Source organism: Artibeus jamaicensis, unplaced genomic scaffold (genome assembly GCF_021234435.1).
Source record: "Artibeus jamaicensis isolate MK-2021 breed Jamaican fruit bat unplaced genomic scaffold, CSHL_Jam_final contig_519, whole genome shotgun sequence".
Classification (NCBI taxonomy): Eukaryota; Metazoa; Chordata; class Mammalia; order Chiroptera; family Phyllostomidae; genus Artibeus; species Artibeus jamaicensis.
In genome coordinates, this window is record NW_026521871.1 from 53,730,018 (window position 1) to 53,756,057 (window position 26,040).

The window sequence follows — 26,040 nt, forward strand, 5'->3', positions numbered from 1 at the left end:
TGGGTGGGAACCCACTCCCTCAAGAACTTAACCATCCGTGAGTGCTGTCAACCAGCTTGCACTCTTGGGCCAGCTGAGTCTGTCACGGCTGTTCCTAGAGGTAGACTGTCACAGTGGTCACTGTCCTTGCAGATCGGGACTCAAGTGTTGAGCAGCATCGTCCTGGGGCTGTGGTCTGGTCTGGCTGCCACCTCCCAGCCAGCCCAGGCAAATGGGGAAGCTCTGCGACAGCCAGGGCTCTCTGGACCTAGTGCTGCAGGTCGTGCGGCTCACCTGCCCCTCAGTGTCATGGGGGTGGGGGTGGGCAGCATGGTGGAGACAAACCAGCACATACAGGAGGCAAGGCCTGCGTGGTGGGACATCATGAGCTTTATTTACTCTTAAAATGGTTACAACAGAATCACAGACATAGGTAATGGCTGAGCCATAAGCAAACCAGGCAGTACCGAAACGTCCCACTCCCACACGGCTGCAGGGCAGGCAGTACATAGCACACGGGCCACCCAGCGCTGTCCCACCTGGGTCACCTGCCCCACCCCTGCCCCTGGCTAAGGGAGCGGAAGGAGCCAGAACCCGTGCTCAGCCAGCAGCCTCTATGGTGGATAAACACAGGGAGGGCCCCGCCCCCCACGGCTTCCTTGTCCCCAGCTTCATCCTGCCCCTTCCTCACGATGACAACCATGGGCGCCCTGATCTCCCTGTGCTGTGGTGCATTCTAGAGACAGTCTGGCTCTGGAAGCACTTTCTCTCCAAGACCCAACAAGTTCTTGGTACACACTTGGGAACTGGGGACTTGGGGGCAAACCTCTCCACAGCAAAGGCTACCACCGTGGAAAGGGGAGAGCGGCTCCACCCAGACTCGCCCCCCCACAGGAGGATATCCAATATGAAGCTTCTCCCAGGGCCCTGCCTGAGCTCGGAGGGCGGGGGCCCAGGCCACACCGGGGACAGTGCTCTTGCAAGGAGCCCTAGGACTCCCAGGCCATTTCACTACAAACTGGTAGGTTTTAATCCTTTATTAGAAACCATGCAAACTTTAATACAAAAAATACAAGTGCGGTAAGAATCTTCGTGTCAATATGATTCCCGGGATTGGGCCTCACTGCAGCCACCCCTAGCGGGGCCTCGCTGGCACGCCCTCCACAGGCTGGCCTCGCTCGCTGGCCTCCCTCTCCCCTCCAGTCAAGCTGTCGGGGACGGGAATGGCTTGTCTCATGCCTTTATTTTTAAATTTCCCGACCTGATTCTCCAATACCCACACGAGGTCTGAGCATCTCGGGCTCCCTGGGAGCTGAGGGCTTGAGTGTCCTTGGCGGACAGGCCTGGAGGACTTTGACCTCCACAACCCAGCCCTGACCTCGCATCTCCCACCAAATCCCAGGAATGAGACAGACAGATGCCAAAACCAGCCTCTTGGTTAGAAAAGAAAAGCAGCATACACACAAAATGCCAGAACCACCAGCGCACACTCTGAGCAGCCTCCAGCCTGCTCCACCTGCTCACCGGCCACGCCCGGCACGCCCCCTGCCCCGTACACATCCCCGCCAGGACCATGCCTGACCTCCTGGCTGGAGGCTCACGAATCTCCCCTCCCTTTTTCCTTTAACACCTACTGAGAACTTTCATTCAGACATGACTTCAACCTGCAAAACTACTCCACCAGTTTTTAGGTTATTTTTTAAAAAAGGGGATAAAACAAGAAAAAAAAATGACAGCAGCTAGGCAGGTATGGGAGGCAGTGGGGACAGGCAGCACTGGCGCCTAACTAACTTGGGGCAGGGTAGCAAGAGGCGTCTGGCACCACCCGCATGGTGGGCACTGCTGTGGGGTCGAAGGGAGAGGCAGTGACTCGGCAAGCTCTGGGGGACACAGGGCTGGGCCATCACGTGGACACTGCACTCTTCCCTTCGGGTGGACCCAGGAGGAGGGAGGGTATGTCAGTTTCTCTTGGGTTTGGTCCAAAAAACCCAAACAAAGAGGAGGTTGGAATCCGGTTCCTTCCTCTTAGCTCCCCGAGATCCCACATTAGGCTCCCACCCCACGCCCCCCCAAGCTCCCCCCGCCCCAGCAGTGACGCAGTGAGGATGATGGGCCAGGAGCAAAGCAGGGGCCCGGCCTGGGGCAAGGAGTGGGAAAAGGTGTGGGGACTGCTGCTGCCCTAGGCAAGCGAAGCGGGGGTGGGAGTGTGGGGGTGGGGTTAAGGCCCTAGAGGGCTGCCCAGCACCCAAGGGGTCACAGGTCTAGTGGGCCACCCGGAGGAGGGAACCAAGGGCCCGGATGCCTGAGCTGGGGCCACCAAGAAAATGGGGGGGGCGGGAGACAATGTCGGCCCCGTGGTCGGTGCGGGCCCTGGCGTTTGCCCGGAACGTCAGCCTGTAGGTCTCAATCTGCAGTGACACGGGAGGGGGGAAGGGAGAGGGTAACAAAGGAGACACGAGGGGCAACAAAGGGGACGGAAGACGAGACCAGAATGTCATCATTAGATGCCTGGAAAAATAAAAGGTTGCTTCGTTAAAATTTAGGCCACACTCTAGTCAAAAAACAAAGGAGTTTCAATTTGCAGCCAGTGGCAGGGACCCTGGCTGGCCCCTAGGCCAAGCCCAGCCACTTACTTGTCTCCTGGATCTGGCAGTCCAAGGTCTGGGCCTCCCTTTGGTCACCACCCCCTGCCAGGGTGGTGTGGCCATTGAGGCCACTGGCTGATGTGGGGGCGCCAGCTTCGGGCACTGCCTCGGGGATGGCCGGCTCCTCCCCAGCAGGGGGGCCCGGACACGGAGGGGCCTCGCTGCCACCGCCCTCAGTCTACAATGAAACAGTGGGGGAGACAGTGCAGGGTCAGTCCGAGAGGGAGTGGGATGGGTGATGGTGACGGGTTTTACACGCAGCCCCCCACCCATGCTGCCCCTGCCCCCCTCTAATTAAGGTGCGGTCATCTAGAGACTCTAGGCCAGGTGCTCCCCACCCACGGCGGGTGGCCTGGCACAGAGCAGGGGGGCAGGCTCTGGGCGGGGAGCCTCCTCTGAAGCACAAGGCTTTGGGAAGCCTCTCTGAGGGGACAGACGCCGGGCTCCCCACCAAGGCCGACACCGGGCAGGACAGCAGCTCTGACCACAGACCATGAGCACAGGCCTGAGAGGCCGTCTCCTGATGGCAGGTCTGGGCTTGGCTGGGAAGCGATGGTGCCGCAGGCAGGTTAGGGTTAGAAAAACCATTCCAGAAACAGTCAAGAAAGGACACTTACGTGAATTAAAAACCCCCACAAGACATGGGGTCAGAAAAGCCAAGTGTGAACCTTGGTCTGCATGCACTTGCCCCCACGGCCTTGGACAGGCCGAGACAGCACCCCATAGAGACAGACCAGAGTGCGGTGGGGGCAGGGACAAGGGCGCGACAGAACCAGGACCCCGAATGCTCATGGAGGCTGGCTGGGCCTAAATCGGTGCTGGAGGGTGGGGGGGACGTGGGACCAAGGAAAGGGCTGCACTGGGCTGGCCCGGCCGGGCACGCAGGTGTCGAGGGGAGGATCCCCTCTACTCGCTCTCCTTCCCCTGCAGCTACCCTCAGGCACAGAAGCCCACCAACGACATGGGACACAGGACAGATGGCCTCTGGGCACACAGAGGGTCTCACAGGACTGTGGAAGGAGGGAGGCAGGGAAGGCCAGAGGGAGGGCAGGGAGGGGAGACCTAGTCGGTCTGGAGAGGGGAAGCTCTGTCCCGAGCGCGCTGGCGCTCTCCCACGGGTAGTCCCTCCAGAGGCAGGCGGACACCTGGCCCACTGTCACTGGTAGGAAAATGTCCTGTTCTGCTCCCAGGCCTGGAGCATGTACCCACAGTCCTCTATCACGAGGCAGGTGGGGACAACTGTAGCGTGTGGACCACACCCGCCTTGGGGTGGCCTGCGCCCCAGCCCGCAGTCCCTCGGAGACTGGATGAGGTGAGCACAGACAGTAAGGGAGGCCATGGCTCCCGGAAAACGCCCTGTCTGCAGCCGGGCTCTCTTCCCCTCTCCTGCCTCGCCCAGGACTGACGATGGATGATGGGGAAACAGCAATGGTGTCGCGGGAACATGACTCTGAAGAGACTGAGGGGCGGTGACAGCACCCACTAGGTGGGATCAGAACCCACTGAACACCCTGTCCCTCCCCAGCTTCGTCCCCTTGGAGGCCCACTCGCTACCTTCACGGCACCTCCTGCGGGCAGGTGCCCCACGTTATCCAGCGATCCCACCTTCGCCTGGGCCTTCTCCTTGAAGTTCAGCTTCTGACTTTCGATCTTGACATCTCCTCCACCTAAAACAGAGAAGGTGCCGGTGGCTAAGGTGGCGGTGGCAGAGAAACAGCCCTGCAAGCAAAGCCAGGGGTCGGAACAGGCACCCCAGCACGACCGGGGACTGGCCAGTGCCCGATGTGGAAATGGGGAGACCGACCGCTCCTGATGGCTCCAAGGGACACGAGGGGGCCGAGAGCATGCTTGTCAAAACGACTGCTTCTCTTCAAGTCAGGCTGAGGCCATCTCTCCGTGGGGAAGTCACCCCGCACCCCATAGCCCACAGCCGCACAGCTGCCGGCCAGGCTGGGCAGGCCCGGAGCAAGGAGCACAGCCCCCAGGGTGCCCCGTCCACCTCCGGGTCTCTGGGCACGTGGCAGCTCCTCTGGGTGGGCCGTTCGGTGCAGCCGGCCTCCTTTCAGCCGCACAAATGCCCTGTCCACCAGGGACAGGGTCCTTGTTCTACAGCCGCTAGCACAGATGCTGGGCAAAAAAGTTGCTACTCCGAAGTCAACACCTAGCTAGTGACGGGCAGTGACAGGACGGAAACGTGAGCGGTCTGTGCAGTTTAACCAGATCACGCTGTACTGACAAGAAGGAAGGGCCAAGGGCCTGGGGCCTGGGGGGAGGTGGTCCGTACGCTGGGCAATGTTCAGAGCTCACAGGCCACAGGGTGGAGGGCCGACCTACCCCCACACGGCCCTGGAGTGTGGCTTCCCTTTGAGCCTTTCTCTGACTCCTCTACCTCCTCTCAGCTCATGTCACAAACCTCAACACTGTGTCTGCAACAGTGGGGTCTCAGCCCCGCGCCCCAGCAAACACTGGTCCTGGCGACACCCGGGGCCTCTAGGGAAGGAGGTTCTCACAAGGATGGATTTGCCAGGTCAAATGGGCAAGGACAGCTCAGGGCTGAAGTGTTCCCACCTTTTTTTCAAAGCTTTTATTTATTTACTTTTAGAGAGAGGGGAAGGGAGGGAGAAAGAAACATCAATGTGTGGTTGCCTCTCACGTGGCCCCCACTGAGGACCTGGCCCGAAACCCAGGCATGTGCCCTGACTGGGAATCGAACTTGCAACCTTTTGGCTCGCAGCCCGCACTCAATCCACTGAGCTACACCAGCCAGGGCGCATTCCCACCATTTTAAAGGAACACATTCTGACACGGATGACGGTTTTGCTGGGAGGGAGGGAGTTTTATTGGCCTTCACCCTAACTGGTCCTCAGTGACCCACCCCCGAGAGACGCCCGCCCACGCTGAACCCTGGCCCTCGGGCTGGGGGCTGACACCGTGCTGCTGGGGAGGCCCTTTGCTCCGGTACCTGACGGGTGCCCCGGGCCACTCCCTGGAGCCCCTTCAGCTAGTGTGAGGCCCCAGGCCACGCCTCTCCCCTGGGTCTCGGTCAGCAGCAGCAACACAGAGCCCATCCTTAGGACGAGGCCCACGCAAACGGCAGCCTCTCCCATCTGCTCCTCCTCCCACCGAGCACTCAGCACCCTGAGACCCACGTGCCCCGAGACCCACTCCCTGACAGGGACCGAGGTCTGTGCTGTTCTACCGCTCTGTCCGGGGTGGGGGTGGCCCCGGAATTTTTATGGAACAACTAAGACAGAGTTGTTCCTAAAACCCAGGTGCTCGAGGGAGACACACTCACCAGGCTTGTGCTTGATGTTGGCCTTGGACCCGCACTTGGAGGAGACTTTGGAGATGTCCACCTTCTTGTTCTGAATCTGAACCTGAAGAGAAAAGAACAAAGATATTGCTTCAGAGACACAGCATCTTTGTATTATTCTTCTCCACATTCAAGTTTTTCCTCTCCCTTGTAAGCTCCTATCTTAGCCTGTTCAAGGTCATGGTCACCTCTCAAAGTGCTTACCAGAGCCCTTGATCCATCCTGGCCCTGTGTGCAGCTTCTGACCCCACCTCCAGCCAGACCAAGCCATAGCCCCTGCCTCCAACCCAGCCAGGCATGCGCCAGGCAGCTCTTCTCCCACATTTCTGGACCCCAATCTCCTGAAACACCCGTCTGTTCCACCTCACATCCCACCCATCCACTCCCTGCGCAGAGATAAACCACAGTGACGTTCCAGCATGTTTTCCCCTGGTCCCTCCCAGTGCATCTCTCCCTCAGGGCCAACAGCACAGATACCCATCTTTCTCTAGGCACCGAGTTAGGGAAGAGGGCCGGCGGACTCTGACGCCCGCCCGCAGGCACCTCGGGAAGAGTCTCCGTGCTAGGAGGGGGCATGTCTTTAACCCAGGAGAGGACACCTGCAGACAGCAGCTCCTGCTGTGCCCCCAGATGGGGACCACAGCATAGTCACGAGTGACCCAGAGGCTCCGTGGCTGTGCAAGAGCCTGGCTTTTCCATGCAGTGGAAAACTCCTCCACACATGGCCCACAGAGCCCTGCCAACAGGTGCACATGAGGTGGGCTTTCAGCACAGTGCCATTTAACCAGCTCCTTTGCAGAACCCCGTCTTCCTCCTTCCGTGTCAGCTCGCACGGTCTCCACCAGAGAGCAGACGTGCTGTCTGCTCTGTGTTCGCGTTCCCACCTGCAGCCCCTGGCTGGCTCAGCGCAAGTCCCACAATCCTCAGCTTGCCTGAGCCATCCTCACACACTCCTGCTTGCTCGCTCTCTCTCTTTTGGTAAAGCCTTTCACATAGTTTCCTTTTAGCTTAGGGGAGAAGAGCTTTTCAAGTTCTGAGATGATCTCTACTAACCTTTCCATTCATCCTGCCCAATTTTATCTTGTGCACACAAATGAATCTGGAAGTACCTGGGGGTCCTGACCTCGCCGTCTGAGTACTGGTGGGATGCCCGGTCAGCTGTGAGCATCCGCACTCGCGCTGTTGGAACTCTGCTCGTGCTGCTCCCTGGCCCACAAGCCCGCCGCGTTTCCTGCCTTCCCCTGAGCCCGGCTCAAAGGCTGCCTTCTCCAGAGCCTTCCCTTGCTCAGCTTCCCTCCACCTCATCACCCTTGAACTGCAGCAGTAACCACTGGGCACCAAACGGCTCTGCACATTCAACAACACCCTCTCCTAAAAACACACAAGAGCTTCACAAATCTGGGTTGCCCCCCCGCACAGGGCCACGCCAGTCTTCCCTGTGTCGCTCCAATGTCAGTGTGTGCGCTGCCAATGCAGGTGCCCACCGCCATCAAAACGACAGCCTCTGCTTTGTCTCGTCATCCCCACTGGCTGCCCTTCTCCCTGCACAGGACGACGGGAAGTTGCCCGTTTCCCAGCTAAAGACGTGGCAGCTGCTCGACCCAAGCTCATCGTGCACGGTCCCCAAGACCACTGGTGGATGACCGAGACCACAGCGTTCTGCCCTCGAAGCCTCCACTGCTTTACCTCTTGCCTCGTCCCCAGGTAAAGAGCAGGTGACGAGGGGAAGTTTCCCTGCACTGACGTATTCCAGCCAGTAAACGCCGGAGGGACTGGGAGCTGGGTGCCAAGAGTCCACAAAATCACAACGAGGGAAATAACTGGAAGAGTTATTTCCAGTTATAGAAATGCTGCCTGATAGAACCACCGCCCTGACTATGAACGTCCGGTAACAATGTGGGAAGAGACAAACAAACCTGAATCAACGTAAAGAAAATGGAAGGACAAAGAAACATGTTAAATGGGCCCCTGGCTGGTGTGGCTCAGAGGACTGAGCGCGGGCCTGCAAAGCAAAGGGTCACCAGTTCGATTCCCAGTCAGGGCACAGGCCTGGGTTACGGGCCAGGTCCCTGATGGGAGTCACACAAGAGACAACCACACATCGATGTTTCTCTCCCTGCCCTTCTCCTTCCTTTCCCCTGTCTCTAAAATTAACTATCTAACTAAATAAATAAAAGAGAAACACATTAAATGGGGCTACAAGCAGCAGAACCCTGACTTTAGGACAAACCCCTTGGTTCCCTCGTGAACAACATCACCACGAAAACGAACCCGACAGCCAGGCTGCAGGGCCAGAGAGACCTCCGATGACAAGGGACAAGAGGCTTCCCACCAATCGCAATTTGTGGGCCCTGCTGCATCCTGGGTCAAACAAGCAAACCCGAGTCACGTGTCCGTGCACCTCGCTGCAGTCAGTGCACGTGTGCACGTGGAAGTTCTCATCTTTCCAAGCCGCGCAGTGGAGTGTCTGCGGATGGAGAATTCACCTAGGCTGGCTCCAGAATAACCAAGCTGAGCATGTAGAGGTGAGACTGGCCACAAATGAACAAGGCTGGGTCTTGTTTAAGTAAAAAGTCCATTTCACTGTTTTATCGACTTTTGGGTGTTTGAAAATTTCTGTAATGAAAAGTTTTGAAAAGCTTCACTGCCTCCCCAGGCCTCCTCTTTCCTCTCCTGGCTACTGGCCTCCCCGCCGGGCTCCAGCTTCAGGGGCCACGTGCTGCCTCACTGGCCTCGGACGGGGGCTTCGAGGGCTGGCCCACGGGTCGCCTCCCCGGGTAAGCTGACACCCAGCAGAAACCGTGCCCTGACGGAGCCCGCATCTACCCCACCTGGCTGTAGCCAGGTACAAGTCACCACTGGTCCGTGATGCCCGTGGACCTAGTGCTACTGAAACGACCCTGCCGCCGGGTCTGGGAACCCATGACACATACACACCCACTTTCGAGGGTGAAATGGGCTTCAAACTGCTGCAACTTTTAAACTTGGAATCGGATCGGCCGGAAGTACCTGCTAAGTTCCCTCCCCACATCCTCCTGGCTCCTGACAAGGGTGTGTCTGTGGGGGAGGCGCCGTGAGGCACTAACTCCCACTGGGGCTGCAGTGGGAGACCCGCTTAGATGGGTGACGCCAGGCCCCCTGCACAGCAGGCCCGTACTTCCTGGGCCGCACGCCTGTTTGTGTGGCCTTCCAGCCCTCCGGTGCTTCGAAGGAGCGAGGACACCTCCACCTGGGATGTTTATTCTCATCATCCCACCTGCAAACAAGGCTCATGGGTGGGACCTGAGCACCCTGCATTTCACAGGAGCTTCTGAAAATGGAAGTGCTTTTACAACGCACACCCCGCCCGCCCCACTTGCTGATGTGCTGTGCAGACCAGACACACGATTATTTCCAGGGCTCTTGCCTACATCACACAACACACACAAACGCATCTCCACGGGACACACACACAGCACCCCCGACGACTCTGAATCCCAGTCCACCTTCTGTTTTCAGTGGGCCAAAACCTTGAGGAAAAGAGCGAGGGCCAGAGCTCCACCCGGGCGCCCCTGGGCAGGACCTGTGCCAGACACTGCCTTTGAAAGCCGCACCCACTTCAGCCGATCCCATACCAGGTTGGCTAACATCTGGCCAACGACCATACTGGTCAAGCACATCCCACCTGAAGGCAAAGCCACGGCTCCTGCCCATGCGTGGGAGCAGCCCCCGGTGAGAGGTGACTGGGAGGGAAGTATAGTGAGGAGGGCTGTAAGGGGCAAGAAAGAGGTCACCATGGCTGCATTCCCCATGACACGGACCTGGGGAAGGGGGTGAACAGGACGGCATGACCACCCAGTGGACAGGTGAAGGGCAGGAGCTGCCCGTGGATGGTTCCCCAAAATGCCCCTGGCCCACGCTAGAGTCCCGGGGGCCCACACGTTGTCACAGGGACACATGGCAAACACACAGGACACTCTTTACACACCAACGGACAATGATACTTGTCCCTGTCTCTCCCTAGACCAGGACCGCTCTGCGCACTGGAGCCCTGTGTCCCCAACACAGATCTTTGGGCTGGCACAGAAGGGCAGCATGACAGTGTCTGGATAGAGCAGGGAAAGGGACAGAAACAAAGGAGGGGAGAGGGAGTAAAAGAGGGAGGAACTAGAAAAGGCAAAAGGTTGAAAAGCGATGGGAAAGGAAAGGGGAAGGCTGGGAGAGGGGCGAGCAGGAGGCAACAAAGACGGGAACCGTGCGGAGCGGGGAAGAGGAATGAAGAAGGGAACCGTGCGGAGCGCCCCGGGTCGAAAAGAAAGAGCGGGGCGGACTTGGGAGGATGTGGACCTCCGCTGTGCTCGGAGCGGTGCAGACAGAGGCACAAATCCCCACGAGCAGACTCAAGAGAAGCCGCAGCCCGCTGCTGACCACTGCCCTCAGACCAGGCCTCTGACCCAGCCACAGGGGAAGTGACGACCCCCGCCCCCAGGGCTGGCAAGATGCTGAGTGAGCCAAGTGGCCTGCCAGCCGGGGTCCTGTCAGCTCAGGCAGGTGGCCCCCGCCCCAGAGTGCCCCACAGTGGACTGGGCCTCAGATGCCAGGTGTCCAGAGCTGATACTTACATTACCACCTCCAGGGACATGCTTAATATTGTCCTTGGAACCACACTTGGACTGAATATGGCTGTAGTTCAATTTTTTGGAGACTATCTGGACCTGGAGTGTTAGAGAACAGAAAAAAACAACACAAAGGGAGAGGGCTGGTTAGAACTGACACAGGGCAGGCAGTGAGGCCACACGTGACCACGATGACCGACACAGAGTGCCGCCGAGACTCCGCCCACCTCCAGCAGAACAGCTGTGGAAGCACAGAGAAAGGGATCTGAAGGAGCAGGAAGGGGGTGAAAACATGAACCAACAACACAAGGACAGAAGCAGATGTAGTGAAGGTGCTACACAGTCGTCACCACTGCTCTTTAGAGGCTGGGCTGTGGTTCGCAAGCCTGACAGCAGCCGGCCCCAGGCACCCACCCCGCCAGGGCCCTGCCGCCCCCTGCCTGCTCATCCGGGCTAGTCCTCACTCAAGGACGGCACTTCCCTTCAATCTGGGGCCTGGGACACCTGCAGCCAGACCCACTCTGGGAGGCAAAGGCTGATGGGAGAAGCACTGGGCAGGTGGCTCACAGAGCACAGATCTGGTACTAAGGGCAAGGAAGGGACACTGATAAACTGTGCTGGACCTGCCATGCACAATCCTGGACACCAGGGGGCGCGCAGGCTGCAGCCTGGGCTGCTTCCTCAAGTAGCCCACTCATCGAGGGCTCCAGAACACACAGCACAACTGAGGGTTAGGTCAAGTCTCCTGACTCAAGTGTAAAACACAGTCTTGAATCACCCAGGTGCCCACGCCTGTATCCTGGGAGAGTCACGTGCCAAGAAGCCAGCCAGGGCTGCAATGATGCACAGCCCAGGGGCACAGCACATGGAACTACACACAAATGGCTCCCCTTGGAATGCAGCCACACAAAGGCCCAGGCTCTAAGGGCTGGAACAAAGAATTCTTCTGGAGCCTTCTCAAGAAGGAACAGCTGCCAGCTTCCTTCCTTCCTTCCCTTTGGAGCCCTTTGCAAATGACACAGCTCCCAAACTGAAGAGTTCTCCACGGAGTACAGAAATCCACCCCGAGAAACTCCAACCTAGGGAGGCAACTCACTATTTCTTGCCGTCTTCACAAACCACTTTGTAATAAGCCCTGGTCTGAAGCAAAGACCTACAGGACCTCAAAATGTTTACCCAGGAGCCGAGGTGCAGGCTTCCTCACCTTGCTGACTGTACCAATTCCTTGGCTGAGACCCATCCTGGAAGCCCTTGGCCAGAGAGACCACCTACCTGCACAGCTAAGGGAAGAAGGTCCCTACAGTAAGCAGGAGGGCCTGGTTCCAGGGTCAGCTAACCTCTGACCTCTAGCTGATGCTGCAGCACCCCCTTCCCCATGCTGGGTGGGTTTTCACTGCAATGAGCATCCTAACTTTCCATTAAGAGGTGACTCGGGGAGCCAGGACAAATGAAGCCACCCCCATGCCCCGCAGTGTTACAAGAGGGACATTTTAGTCCACAGTAAAGCACAGGGTCTGTGGGTTCCAGGTGCCAGAGGTTACCAGTGCCCTGCCTCACTGAGGAGGAACCCCGGTGCTCTGAGCGTGTGAGTATGTGTGCGTAACAGGTGGGTTTCAGCTCAAGGTCATGGGAAGAGACTGAAACTTTTGTATCCACTTTTCCCAGCTAAATAAACAGTCCCCAAAGTGATAATGAGCTCCCAACTGTTAACTTTCAGGATTGATACAAAAAAATTTTCTGATGAATTGTCCAATACCAAGGAGGGCGCACAGGGAGAGGAGCAGAAACTAGTTCAAGGACAGGTAAAAAGTGCACCAGAAGGGAAAGTGACTCAGGCCGGAGGGACAGTTCACCACCTTTTACCTTCCAGAGGTAAAAGTGTAAGCAGAACTCACTTTCCCAGCAGGTGGTCTCTGTGCACTCGCACCTGGGCCAGCTGTTTTAGTGCCTGCGTTAGGTTCAGGTTTTCGGGCTGCAGCAGCTGCCTCTGTTTTTTCCTCTACTTTGGCCTAGATGGAGATAAAGGGAGGGCAAATTTCACACCAAGAGGACAAGAGCCCAAATGTCAAGAGGAAAGAAGCCTGGGGACTCGGATCCAGGCCAGGCCACCAGGCAGAAGCAGGTCACCCTTGCTCCTGGGAGGGGCCACCCATTTCCCAGGGTAGACACAGCCGGAGGGAGGGGCTGCAGGCCAAAGCTCGAGCTGAGCAGGGAGAAGGCACACACTGAGGAGAAGGGGGAAGGAGGGCTCAGCCTGCGATTCTGCCACTTGTGGGTACAGTTACTGTTTTCCAGTAGCATTGCCCTCCCACTCAGACGCTCCACACGCCCCACGGAAGCGGCCACGGTCACGGGGAGCCTGTACCGAAGATGGATGTGGGAACGGAAATGACTGCATTGCCAGACTGAATCGCTCAGCTCCCCACCAAGACCTCCTGCACCTCGCAAGCCTAGCAGGAGCACACAGAGGAAAGACGGGCCGGCGGCACCACGGCCCCGAGGCCTGGCAACACCCAGAGCCACGATCGCCTGGGCCCTTGTCCCAGACCACTCCCGTCTTGCCACCAGGGTCTTCCAAGTGTATCAGGATTCCGTTTCACTTTCCTTCGGTTTTTCACCAGCTCTGGGTTGAAGCGAGGTCATCTCCAGAGATCGGAACTTTGACTTTTGCCACCACCTTTTTCACACACCATGTCCCCATGGCTGCCAACAGTTAACAGTAATGCCAGGATGGATGCAAACAGAAAGGGCCACCGGGCCTCTCCATCACGACACTCTACAGCAGTTCAGCACAGCCACAGGCCTCCACAGGACACCCTCCCTCATCCTCTCTCAGACAGACTTTCCGCCCACCTGCCTCTCCTGCTGCTCACAGTGCAGGCTGAGAACCATGACAGACCAGGTTCACGTCCACTGGATTTCCCCTTAGCAGCCCCAGAGGTCTGCTCTGTTTGTTCATTTTGTGAAGTAGAAGAACTCTTGCCTCCAAGCAAGAATAGAAGCCTAAACCCCTACATACTGAACAGGGTCTCCTCCGATTCCAGTGGAGAGGGCCCAGAGCTCAGTCCACCCCACCCGCCCCTCCTGGCTGCTGGGATGCAGAGCCCAGCTGACACTCCCTGGCACTCCTTGGGACAGGGGTCCCAACCACCCCTCTCTCTGGTGCGCCCTGGGCTGATGTGAGGAGAGGCTTCGGGAACCACGGTGGACATGGCAGGGAAAGAAGCGGGGACCGGCACGCCGAGGACCCACACTCCCCGGACCCACCCGGCCTCCTCCAGGCTGATGCTTGATGTTTTCCGTGGAGCCGACCTTGGCACGAACGTTCCTCAGATCAGGGGCAGAGGCGTTAGTCCCCGGGCGGCTCAGCCTGGGGGCGGAGGAGCTGGACCTGACTGACGTGGTGGGTTTCTTGTCCACGGCAAGAGTCCCGGAAGGCCGGGGGGGCGTGGGTGTGGACTTGACTCGACTGGGGGCCGTGCCTGCTGGGGAAGCTGCCCCAGGGACTGCAGCACTTTTCTTCACCATGCTGCTGGAGGTGGTCTTTGAGCGACTCGAGTCAGCTGTAAAGGTAGGAGTGAGAGACGCAAGCGTTCAGGGGGCAAGAACAAATGGGGGGAGCCTTAAAGTCATGGAAGAGGTGGGGTTTAAGTTAGGGTTCCATAAAGAGGGATGGGGTATTACCTGGCACAGACTTCGTAACCGTCTTCTTGACGTCTGTGGGTTTTCCCTCAGTCTTGATGCCTGAACAAACACACACTTTTTAATGTAACGTTTAACAAACTGACCGACTGGCTCGCTGGCTCATGCAGTACTGAGATTCCCGCATTCACTCAGCCATTTCTGAACGGCCCCTCTGAGCCAGGGGCCGCGCCGGTCTCTAAGGACAAAGCAGAGCATTATGCAGCCCCATGAAGACCGTGCCCTACGCAGAGCGCCAGGCCAGGCACCGCATCTTCTTCCGTCCCGGCCTAGACACGGCCTTCCACCGGCCTTAGAAACAGGTGATCAGCACAGCCTGCGGCACTGAGCGGCCCACTTCTCATCACGTAAGAGGCCTGTGACTGCGCTGTGCGGGAAGCTGCGGAGACTCCAAGAAAGGAGGAGTAAATCCTACATGGGAATTCCTGAGAGTCCCCTCTACTCGAGGTTCTTCCGAACACACCTCCCCGCTAACCTCCCACAGAGACCACAGCTGCCACTTCCCACACCCCCATGAGGACTGAGGCGCAGGCAGATCTGTGCGGCGTCATGTGGTGCTGGCCAGAGCTGCGACTGGGGCCAGGGCAAGGTGACAGTGCTCACCAGCAGGCTTCTTGGGCAGGGGCATGGAAGTGCTCCTGCTGCTTGGCCCCGCGGAGGCAGCAGAGGCAGCTGCCGTGGCTTTCGGAACAGTCTGGGTACTCTTGAAGCCAGGCCTGGGGACCGGAGCAGAGGCCGGCTTGGATGGCGTGGCTGGCTTGGATGGCGTGGCCTTCTTCTCAGGAATCTTTGCCTCTGCAGCAGGCTGACAACAGGAAAGTGGGAATGAGAGCTGCAGTCAGCCACAGCCCCCGGAAGTCGTGCCAAGGATGCTTCCACAGGTGCACACACTGGAAAACAGGGTGCTTTGGGGCCGGCAGCTACTGATGGGAAAATACGTGCGGTCCTGGGATCACAGCCCTCCAGAGAACGTGAGAAACTGGCCCTGTAGGGTGCTGTGGCACCGGGGAGCCAAACAACCGCAAGCCAACCTCAACTAATGAGAACGAAGGGCCCTGCAAAGTTTACCTGACCGTCCAGGTGCCCTGGGCTCTGTCTACTGCACTAAATACTGCTGCGTTTAATGTGTTAAATACATGACCGAGATGAACAAACACATAAACAGAACAAAGATTAAAAATCACATCCAGTCAAACTCAGCCCTCCTTGGGCTGAGATGCACCCAGGGGGTGAACAGGCCGGGCTGTGAACAGGGAGAACACCGGCCCCATCAGCTGGCTGGTGCCTGAGCTCCAGTCCCAGTCTGGGCCCCGACTCACATGTGTTCTTGGGCAAATCACTGACCTCTCTGGGCTCTGGTCCCGCACCCGGGTAAAGGAGGTGGGATCACGGGATCTCTAAGGCAGCTCTGATAACACGTGACGTTAGGGACTGAGAATGGAGATGATGGGGAGGGGCAAGCAGGGGTGCAGCCCTGACCAACAGAGGGACTGAGAAGCACAGATGTTACAGCTGTGACTGAAAGCGAAGAGAAGCCTCTCACATACGGATGCACCTGGGTCACTGTGCCATGGCGCCTAGACATGCTGTCACTACCAAGGAAGTGAAGGAATCAATTTAGCCTGGTTTCTACATGAACAGGGGATGAACACACTATTCTGATAAGCAAACGTACCATGTTACAAAAGAGAGTAGGCCAAACCACAGACAGTGGATCTAGACCTTTAACCCCAGGAGAAACGGCCACTCGAAGGACAGCATGCTGGTGGGGATACACAGGATATTGCACGTAAATGGAAAATCAGCTAAGGAGGTGCGCAGAAACGCAGGCCTGGCATTCAATTAAATAAAACCTAACCCTGCAAATGCAGGGTAATATCTGCTACTAAAAATGAAGTCCTGCCCTGGCAGGTGTGACTCAGTGGACTGAGTGTCAGCTTGCGACTGAACCACAGGGTCGAAGGTTCGATTCCCAGTCAGGGCACATGCCTGGGTTGTGGGCCAGGTCCCCAGTAGGGGATGCACAAGAGGCAACAACACAGTGATGTTTCGCTCCCTCTTTCTCCCTCCCTTCCCCTCTAAAAGTGACTAAATAAAATCTCAAACAAACAAACAAAGTCCCTAAGCAGGGTATGAAGAAACCTGAGGCTGGAATCAGAGGAACAGGCTCAGCTGCTAGCTCTACTCAGAACGTGTCTCAGGAGTCTGTGCCGAGGGGCTTCCTCACTGCTTGCCCCAGAACTGGGGGACGAACCAGATGCACCCTGAAGCTTCCTTCATATTCACTACACTGTGACTATGATTCAGAACAACCTAGTGGGGCCCCATCTGTTTCTTACCTAAAAGGACAAAGAACAGTAACCACTGCCATGCAGGCCACCTCTTCGGGTCAGCTGTAGCCTGAAGGATGTTTAAAAACTGGATGGCAGGAAGCCACGCAGCAACAGTGCCGATCGAGGGCCTGAGCACCAACACTGTTGGCACTGGACCCAAGCAAATACTGCCTCTGCCACTCACTGGCACTGAACTTTGGAAGGTTATATAACTGAGCTATACAACGAGGAGACTGGCACTCATTTTTATTTACATTACAGACCGAAATTTCACCAGACACCCTTCCTCCCTGCACCGCCCAGGGTGTGCTGCAGAGCATGTGTCTCGGGCAGCTGTGCCGTGGCTGTAGGCGCCTTCCCTCCAACCTCTTAAGTCTCGGAAACTGTTTTCTAAAACTCAAGAAAAGCAATCAACTGGATACATGGGGGTCCGAAAGCTCCACGAGATTCCATCATTCCTAGTCCATGAAAGGATTTAAACCTTGATTATAATCCCTAGGTTCCACCGGTTTTCTTTATAAGATTAGATTAAAACACGTGAGGTTTTAACATGGAAACGATTTCACAATGAGAATGTCAAGAAGACACTAGGCTGACATCAAGGCCCTTCTCAGGTGCAGTGAGATATTAAGGCAGGCACAGACTCCCCCCACCCTGTCCTCCTAGGATCACCCCAAGAAGCTAATGCTATTCCAAAGTGACCGTTTTCTGGGTGACATGTGGGTGACCTGGAAAACCGAAGAACTTCAGAAGCAGCTCAGTGAGAGGTAGCCTAACGCGAAAAGCAAAGTAAGTCATCGCACGCAGCTGGGATGGGCCGAGACAAGCTGGAAGAACTTATCACAAAAGCAATGGGCGAAATTCACTTCTGCAGAATGATTAATGAGGAAAGAGAAGGGGGTCTGGGAATGCGATGTAGGAGTCACAGCACAAGTGATCATCTATTAGTACGTGGAGAAGGGGACACTGGTCAGCCAGTGTGTCAATGGCGAAGGGTCAGGAGAGGCGGGAGGAGGGAGGAGAAACCAAAGGAGATGCGACACTGCCTCCAACAATGGCAGGCAAAGGTGAAAGGTACAAAGGGCGTTCAAGTGGCACCGCTGCACCATGGCCCTGAAACAGGGTGTCATGTCAGGTCACCTGTCCCCAGTCCCACAAGCCTGATTCCATCGTCTGGTAGCAACAAGAGCCTGTCTGTCTGACACTCGGAGGGAAAGCCTTTCCCTGCACAGAGCTCTGGGGGCCACTTACCTTGGGCTTCACGTCTTTTGAAGGAGAGATGGAGGGCCTGGCAGTGGTGGCGGCAGGGCGTTTGGGTGGGGCAGCTGGTGCCGAGCCTGCAGCCAGGCTCATGGGTTTTTTAGTCGGCCCACCCAAGGTGGTGGGAGCTGGCTGCTTAGGGAGAGGAGTGGGCTGTGTTTTGGCTTTCGATGTTGAAGTCTTTGCAGGCTGAGTTGTGGCCAAAGGCTTTAAGTTGATTTGTTGTTTTGTTTTTTAAAAAGGCCAACATCAAACACACAGACAAGAATAAAAACAAAATTTAAAAAAAGTATAAATTGCACAATTCAAAGCAAAAATGATAAGCAGTGAAGAGAGATGCAACTGAAAACCAGCAGCCCTTTTTTCTGAGCTCAGGAAAGAGGAGAAAGGCCCCAGGACAGAGGAGAAGAAAACCGGGAACAGTTTTTCAGTGATGGTGTCACATGCCCCAGCTGTGTGACCCTGGAAATTTAAACCCGGCAATAGCTGCTAATAATTCATTAACCTTAATTAGCTTCTGGTGGCTGTAATAATTCCACGAAAGAGTGACTGGCGGGTGGTTACGGTGCTGCTGCCCGCGCCTCACACCGGCAGGCTATCTGGCAGCCGCACTAAAGTGGCCCTTTGAACTTGGCCGTTGTACCAGTAAGTGCCTGAAGCTATGTAAAAATGTGTTCCCTTGCATGAGTACTGATTTCAGAATCTATTTCAAAAGAGTTCTGTAATTCCTTCTGCTGTTGGTGAAGCAGAAACTGCTGCTACAGAACATTCCTACGGATAGTCAAGATAGTAGGGTCAAAGGCAGAGATATTAAGGTTTGAGTTAGGCCATTTTGGTAAAACGGGAATATAAAATATTTTTAAAGCACATCCAAACTTGCGAAAGAACTAGTACCAACTCAGAAAAAAGACATTTCATTCAAGAATCAAACAATAATAGCTGAAGATACTATTAAAGAAAATTGCAGCGGTAAAAGATAACCCACCATTCTGGCAACTACCTTTGTTTTCTTCTCTGGGCTTGGTGGGAGCTCCTTGTTTGGAGGGGTGGTGATGTCATTTCCGGTCACACTCACAGTAGGTTGTCCTTCTTCTGGCTTGGATATTCCTAAAGGGTGGAAGTTAAGGCTAAGCAAAGGTTTTCACATCCATTCCCCAAATCGAGTCTTAGCAGAGACGGACAACTAAGCAGCACTTCATTCTGAAAAAACCCCACAGGGCTGTGCCACACGGCGGCACAGTGCACAAGACTCCCAAGCTCCCCCTTTGTGACGGAGGGCGGTTTTAGATTCCACAGATTCGGGCAGCCTGTCCCTGCGGAGAAGCAACCTAAGTGGGGTTTGCACAAACGATCAGGGGGAGGAAATGGCCCCTCAAGTTTGGTTTCCCTTCCCTGGGGATGGACAGGCAAAGGTTCTGTCACCCAGCCACTAACTCAACGGGCACACTGGGGACAAAGGCCTCTCCTACTAGAGTCTACCTCTGGAATAAAGGTTGCAGAGAGATGGGACAAGGGCCAGAAGATCATCCGATGTCCTCCCCTACTTCCTTTCCCTGTGTAAAGCACCACTTTCGGGAGGATGTGAGATTAACTCGATCTAATTCCAGCAGTGACCCAGATTTCCAACAAGGCTGAGGAGACCCGGGAAATCAGACCCGGAGCCAGAAATAAAGTCTACTGCCTCAGACTATGCCCAGCAGAACCATTTCGGGGGAGGTTACTCCAGATTTCAATAGGGCTACACCTAAAATCATTAAAATACTATTACATTTTTAACCAGGGCATAGGCAAAACCTTTCTAACTGGCACAAAATCCAGAAGCCACAAAAGTCACTTTGACTACAGAGAAAGAAAAACCTTCAATGTGGCTAAAATCACAAAGATTCAAAAGGCAGATGATAAACAGGAAAAAATATCTGAACCTCACATCAAAGGCAAAGAATCTATTACATAAATTACTCCTCTAAATCAGTAACTCCTATAACAGCCAACAACCCAGCAGAAAATTGACAAGAACATAAACAAGATTTACAGAAATACAAATCACTTTTGAAAATACGATGTCCAAACGTCAAGAAAAATAAAAATTAAAGCTATATGGAGATGCTATTTTTAACCTAACATATTGTCAAGTTTCCAAAATTCTAAAGGAACTGTGGAGGCAGTACAGCCACGGCGAGCGCTGCACACATCGCGTGTGCGGCCAAGTCTTGCCACAGCCCGGAAAATGCCAAGTGTAGGTAACTGTAATGCAGAAATCCCATTTCTAGAAGTTGACCTTACAGACACATTGACACACCTGCAGAAGAGCAAACACTACAGTCTTTTGTCAGCATTGTTTTTAAAAGCAAAGGACTGAAACAACGCAGGCGTCCCTTAGTAAGAAACCGGCTGTGTGAACGTAATCTACGAATGTGAAAAAGCAAGGCACCAAAAAATTATTTCATAACTGATACGGAAGAATGTCTGAGTGAATTAGAAAAAAGTAAGGCACAGAACAGTATATAAAACATAAAGCCACTTGTCTAGAAAAGAGATGAGGAAAATACATTTCTATTGCAAATACACCTGTACAAGCATTTTGAAAAATCTTTGGAAGAATCACGATGAAACAAAACAATGGTAGCTTAATTTGAAGGGGGGGGGGGTGGAACACAAAACTGGGGATGGTAGGAGACTTCATTTTAAAAACTGTTTTAAAATAATCATAGATTCACAGGAAGTTGCAAGGAACATACAGGGAGGTCGCATGTGCCCTGTGGCCACCTCCCCCAGGGCTGGCGTCCTGCGTAACTACAGTCCACCATCGAACCCAGGGAAACGGTCCTGGCACAACCCACAGAGTTTATCCAGGGTTTTCATTTGATATGGATTCATTTGTGTGTGTGCAGGCACCTGTGCACACCTGCGGTTCTAGGCAATTTTATCAATTTTATGTAACTATTACTAACAATCAAGACACACAACTGTTCCCACACCACAGGCCTCCCTCCCGTTCCCTTCTTGGCCACCGTCTTCCCAATCCCTAAACTCCTGGTCTCCATCTCTACAATATTACTTGAAAGACATTAGACCAACGGCCTCACAGTGTGCTACCTCTCGTGTCTGGCTTCTCCCTCCTGGCATAATACTTATGGGGTGCGCCGCTGTGACAGGCATTTCGAGTTAGTTCCTTCTCATTGCTGAGTGAGAGTCCCAGGTCAGGCTGTACCTCAGCCCAATCGGCCTCCCCCGGAGGACCTTCTGCTTGTTTCCAGTTGTTGGCTCTGTTACTCGGTGCATGTGCGTTCAGATGATATAGCGTGTGCTACGTCATCTTAGTGGGTCGGTCCTTTATTCGTTGCTGTGAAATCTACTTTATCTGATATTAATATAGCTAGCCACTGTTTAAAATATTGTTAGCATGATATGTTTATCTTTTTCAGGGATTTTTAAAAAAAATATTTATTTATTTATTTTTAGAGAGAGGGGAAGGGAAGGAGAAAGAGAGGGAGAGAAACATCAATGTGTGGTTGCCTCCTACGCATCCACCACTGGGGACCAGGCCCACAACCCAGGCATGTGCCCTGACCGGGAATCGAACTGACAACCCCTTGCTTCACAGGCCCGAGCTCAATCCACTGAGCTACACCAGCCAGGGCTATCTTTTTATTTTTAACCTACCTATGCCCTTACGTTTAACATAATTTCCCGCTTCTCCTGCTGCCCCGTGGGTTCCTTGGACTTTCAGGGCTCCGTTTCGATCTGTGGTGCACACTGCCCAGTTCTCTGGGCGGCTGCCTCAGTGACACGGCACACACAGCCACCCACACTCCTCCACGTCAGTGCACGACCGAAACACGCTCCCCACTTCAAAACTACAATGTCTTCAATGTTCCCTTTTCTATTAGATTCACACCCACTGTCACCAATTCCATTGTTCTTTGATTCCTGAAGCTCCAAGCCTCCTGCTGCTATTGTACCTTATCTTGTTGGAGAGCTTCCTCCAGCCGTTCTCAAGGCTTATCTCCTCGCACGCATTCTCTCAGTTCTCCTCTAAGAATGTCCTCACTTTCTCCCTTCCGTTCCTGAAGGGTAGTTTCACCAGATACAGACTTCATCCTCGACTGTTCTTTCCTTTTGTCACTTTCGCCACGGGCTACTGCCTGCGCCCTCCACGACTTCTGACAGGAACAGTCTTCTGAACTGCTGCTGCCCGATACACATTTTTCTCTGGTTGTGTATAAGGTTTTAAAATTTGTTCTTAGTTTGCAAGGTTATTGATAAAATGTCTTGGTATAGATTTCTTTGGGTTTTCCCATTTGGAGTTTGTTCATTTTCTTGAATTGGTTATGTCCTTTGATAAATTTGGGAAGTTTTCAGTCATTTTTTAAAATAATTGTTCAGCCTTATTTATATCTTGGGGTTTTCACTGCCTGGGATTCTGATGATACAAGTGTTAGGTCTTTTGTTATTGTCCCAAAGGTCTCGGAGGAGCTGTCATTTCTTTAGTCTACTTTCTCTCTCTTGTTCAGACTGAACACATTCCATTTCTGTCCTCAGGTTCACTGACTCTGTTCTGTAACATCTCCAGTCTACTACCGAGTCCATTAGACACATTTTAAATTTTGGTTATTGTATTTTTCCTACTTATAATTTCCATTTGGTACTTTAAAATAACATTTAATTGCTGATATTTTCTAGTTTTTCATTTGTTTCAAGAAAATGCATAAATGTTTGTTGAAAATCCAGTTTTGTACTTCAGCAGGTAATCACTGTTCAGACCTAGCTAGCAGGTTCTGGCTACAGTTTCAACAATTTAGTTTCCAGAGCCCACGCAGTATAATTCTGCCTCCTGTGTTCCAGCTCCAGGAAGTTCTCACTCAATCCTTGTTGCTCCTGCCTGCAAGGGCTCAAGGCACTTTGCTGGGCCACGTGGCTTCACTAGGTGGGAGTTAAGTGATGCCAGACATGTGGAAGGCTGAGTTTTTCCTGGCCTCTTCTCTGGCTACCCACTGCCGGCAGACTTCCTGTTAGATCTCTGCTGGTGCTGCTGGGAGTGGGAAGCCGTTACCTGGCCTTCTGCCGCTGGAGGAAAGGAAACCTAGGTAGATTTCCTAGTAGGAAGAAGGCCGGAAGACAGCAGGCCTAGAGGTGCCACTAGTGCTGTGACCTGGTAAGGGACAGGGAATGGGCCTCCCCGCCTGCGTGCAGGGATCCCACTGCAATGCTGCCAGGGGACCAGGCCTGTACCTGCTGCCGGACATGGAATGAACAACTGGGAGGCCCAGAGGCCCTGGTGAACTCTGCAGACACTGTGTCTGCCGGGGGGCTGCGCCCACTGCTGCTGCTGGCGATGGACAGGGAACTGCATCTATCGCTGCGTCTTTTACAGGGTTTTCCCTTTCCTGATCTTTCGGAGAGTGCAGAATTTTTTCTTTTTTAAAAGATGTTATTTATTTATTTTTAGAGAGAGGAAGGGAAGAAGAGAGGGAGAGAAACATCAATGTGTAGTTGCCTCTTGAGCACCCCCCTGGGCGCCCCCACTGGGGACCTGGCCTGCAACCCAGGCATGTGCCCTAGACTGGGAATGGAACCAGTGACCCTTTGGTTTGCAGGCCCTTGTTCAATCCATTGAACCACACCAGCCAAGGCAAGACTTTTCCTTTCTTCCCTTTTTCCCTTTTCTTCTTTCTCTCCCTTTTCCCCTATGCTTGTTGGTGACTTCAGGTTGCAGGATGATTAAAAAAAAAAAACAACAGGAAACTCACTGCGCTGTCTGTCTGTCCTTCCTCGAGTCCTGAGGTCCTTACCTAGTCCACCCTCTCCTTTCCACCTTTCTGGGGCCTTTCATGATTGTCTGCTGAATTATTTCAGAGGAGTTAGTTCTATTTACTTGAAAGAAACAGGAAAACTGAATCAATGCCATCTTGTCTTGGTAGGTGATTTTCTAATGTATAGAATTTTGTACTTTGTGATGTTTGAAATCCTATGTATCTTCAGTCAACAACTGAATTTTGTTCAGTTCTAAAAATGGGAAGAAAGGGAAAAGGCCCCATCACTCAGAGTCGGTAACTGCCTTTGTTCTCCAGAAGCTGAAGGAGCATCTCACCGAGCGTGTGACCTGCCGTCGCAGCCCCAGACCGCGAGAGCACGTTCAGCAGGCGCAGGGCTTTCGGTGAACAGCCATAACTCCGCACGAAGCCTCGCTGCCTGCGACAGAAACGTGCAACGCCTCGCTCTGCACAAGTGAACGTCACCCGACGGAAAACACGTGGGCTCTGCACAAGCGGAAAAGCTGCCTCCCTCCCAGACAGCGCTTCTTGCCACGACACACCAGCCAGTGCTGCAGACCGACACCCATACAATTTCCAGGAAAAAAAGAGTTTGAAACAGAGCTCATCAACTGCTCCACAAAACTGTTCCCTTCTGTTGGATCTTCCCATTACCACCTGCTGGGAAACCAAGGTGCGACTCACGGCGTCACCTTCCACACGTCTCTGCCCTCTCCCTCACACACACAGCCGCCGTAGACATCATCCAGTTTTCAAGTCCAGCTGATGTCACATGTGTGGCACTTCCCCTACCACGACCTTGGTATTTCACCTGCTACTCCTACCTAAGTCTATGGCCATGACAGGGCTTTTCCACCTCCAATCCTCTGTCACCTCATCTACTGAGAACAGGCGAGTCTTTGCTGCCAGAGGCAGCCACCACAGTGAAGTCATGCTTCGGCATCTGGGGGGGCGCATTTGACACTGGGGTTCCCAACAACTTCCCAGATTTTCTTCTTCCATTTGTTCTTGCCACACTGCAGATGGTTCTGGCATGTTTGCCCAGCCCACATCCGCCACCCGCTGAATGCAGTGAGCAGGTCTGAATGGGAAGACTGGTTAATAAGCCTGTGGTAGCTGGCACTCTGTGGTCTGGACCAAACCAAGCCAGTAAGATACACTTACTTGCTCTTCCTCTAAAAGAAAGGAAACTTCAGCCAAACAACCACGAGTCCCTAAGATATATGGTAGCATAAAGCAGGGCAGAGTCCTGACCCGGTCAATCCAATGTCCTACGCTGACCAGAGTCACAAAGCAAAAAGTAAGAGATGGCAGAGAAAAACCAGTCTCCAGAAGGGAAGAGAGCAAAGCATATATTTAGGGAGAAGCGAAAGGACCCGAGGGAGACACACAATGGCTACAGGCTGGCTACACCTCCTAAAACTGAAGTCTCCTGCAGCCTATCAGTAACTTTTTATAAATTTGGGTTCTTCTGAGTGTGTTCTGCAATAAAATAAAATAATTTTTTTTACATTTTTTACTTTTTTTTTAACCCTCACTCAAAGACATATTTTCATTGCTTTTTAGAGAGAGAGAAAAGGAGAGAGGATGAGAAATAAATGTCAATGTGAGAAAGAAGCATCGACTGGCTGCTTCCCGTAGGCGCCCCAACCAGAGACTGTGCACGCATGGACCAGGGATCATACATGCCCGGACCAGGAATCCTACGTGCCCGGACCAGGGATCGTACATGCCCGGACCTGGGATCCTACGTGCCCGGACCAGGGATCGTACATGCCCGGACCAGGGATCGTACATGCCCGGACCAGGGATCCTACATGCCCGGACCAGGGATCCTACATGCCCGGACCTGGGATCACATGCACCAGGACCAGGGGCAGAACCTGCAACCCAGGTACGTGCCCTGATCAGAAATCGCACCCACAACCTCTTGGTAATGTGTCGACGCTTCAACCAACTGAGCCCACACTGGCCAGGGTGAAATAATTCCGAAGAGAGTGCCCCACAAGCACTGTCTTAAGAATTCCTCAACGTTCTCCTAACGTGAGCTGTCTAGGTTCCGTGCCCTTACTTCTGTCAGTCCCTCCGCCTGGAAGGCTCTCCTCAGCATTGCCAGGCACCCCAGGCTCCCAAGGCCGCCCGCTCCTAAAAGTTTCCATGACTCACCAGTCTCTCGCCAACCCTTCCACCACAACTAGGTCACACATCGCTTGAGGATACAGATAATCGCCGGTACCTAGACAGTGACTGGCATGTGGCAGGCACGTCGAATCAATGAATCTTTATACAGTTTTATCTCTATAGCATCTAGCAGAGTTAGCATTCAAACATTTATCAAGTTTCAGTGACTGGTGAGGTTTTATCAGTCATTTAAAATTTTTCCCCATCAGTTTCAACTTCTGTTGGCAGGAAGTAGGATGAACCTGTTCTGAAATAAAC

At 54.0% G+C, this 26,040-nt stretch overlaps 1 protein-coding gene across 18 annotated transcripts in view; it reads right to left on the reverse strand.

The window, feature by feature from the left end:
* Positions 1–346: 346 nt before the first annotated feature.
* MAP4 (microtubule associated protein 4) overlaps positions 347–26,040 on the reverse strand; it is a 142,966-nt gene continuing 117,272 nt past the window's right edge. For 7 of the 18 annotated variants that reach the window (XM_053669148.1, XM_053669142.1, XM_053669155.1 and 4 more), the window contains 11 exons: positions 18,813–18,934; positions 17,819–18,034; positions 14,838–15,039; positions 14,217–14,276; positions 13,800–14,095; positions 12,428–12,541; positions 10,539–10,631; positions 5,920–6,001; positions 4,179–4,291; positions 2,613–2,802; positions 347–2,487 (listed from right to left, as the gene is read on the reverse strand). In XM_053669148.1, coding sequence (XP_053525123.1) covers positions 2,480–2,487; positions 2,613–2,802; positions 4,179–4,291; positions 5,920–6,001; positions 10,539–10,631; positions 12,428–12,541; positions 13,800–14,095; positions 14,217–14,276; positions 14,838–15,039; positions 17,819–18,034; positions 18,813–18,934 — 1,496 coding nt within the window. In that variant the 3' untranslated portion in view covers positions 347–2,479. Of the gene's footprint in view, positions 2,488–2,574; positions 2,803–4,178; positions 4,292–5,919; positions 6,002–10,538; positions 10,632–12,427; positions 12,542–13,799; positions 14,096–14,216; positions 14,277–14,837; positions 15,040–17,818; positions 18,035–18,812; positions 18,935–26,040 lie in introns of those variants that run through there. The other 11 variants (XM_053669144.1, XM_053669156.1, XM_053669152.1 and 8 more) reach the window with 8 other exon arrangements.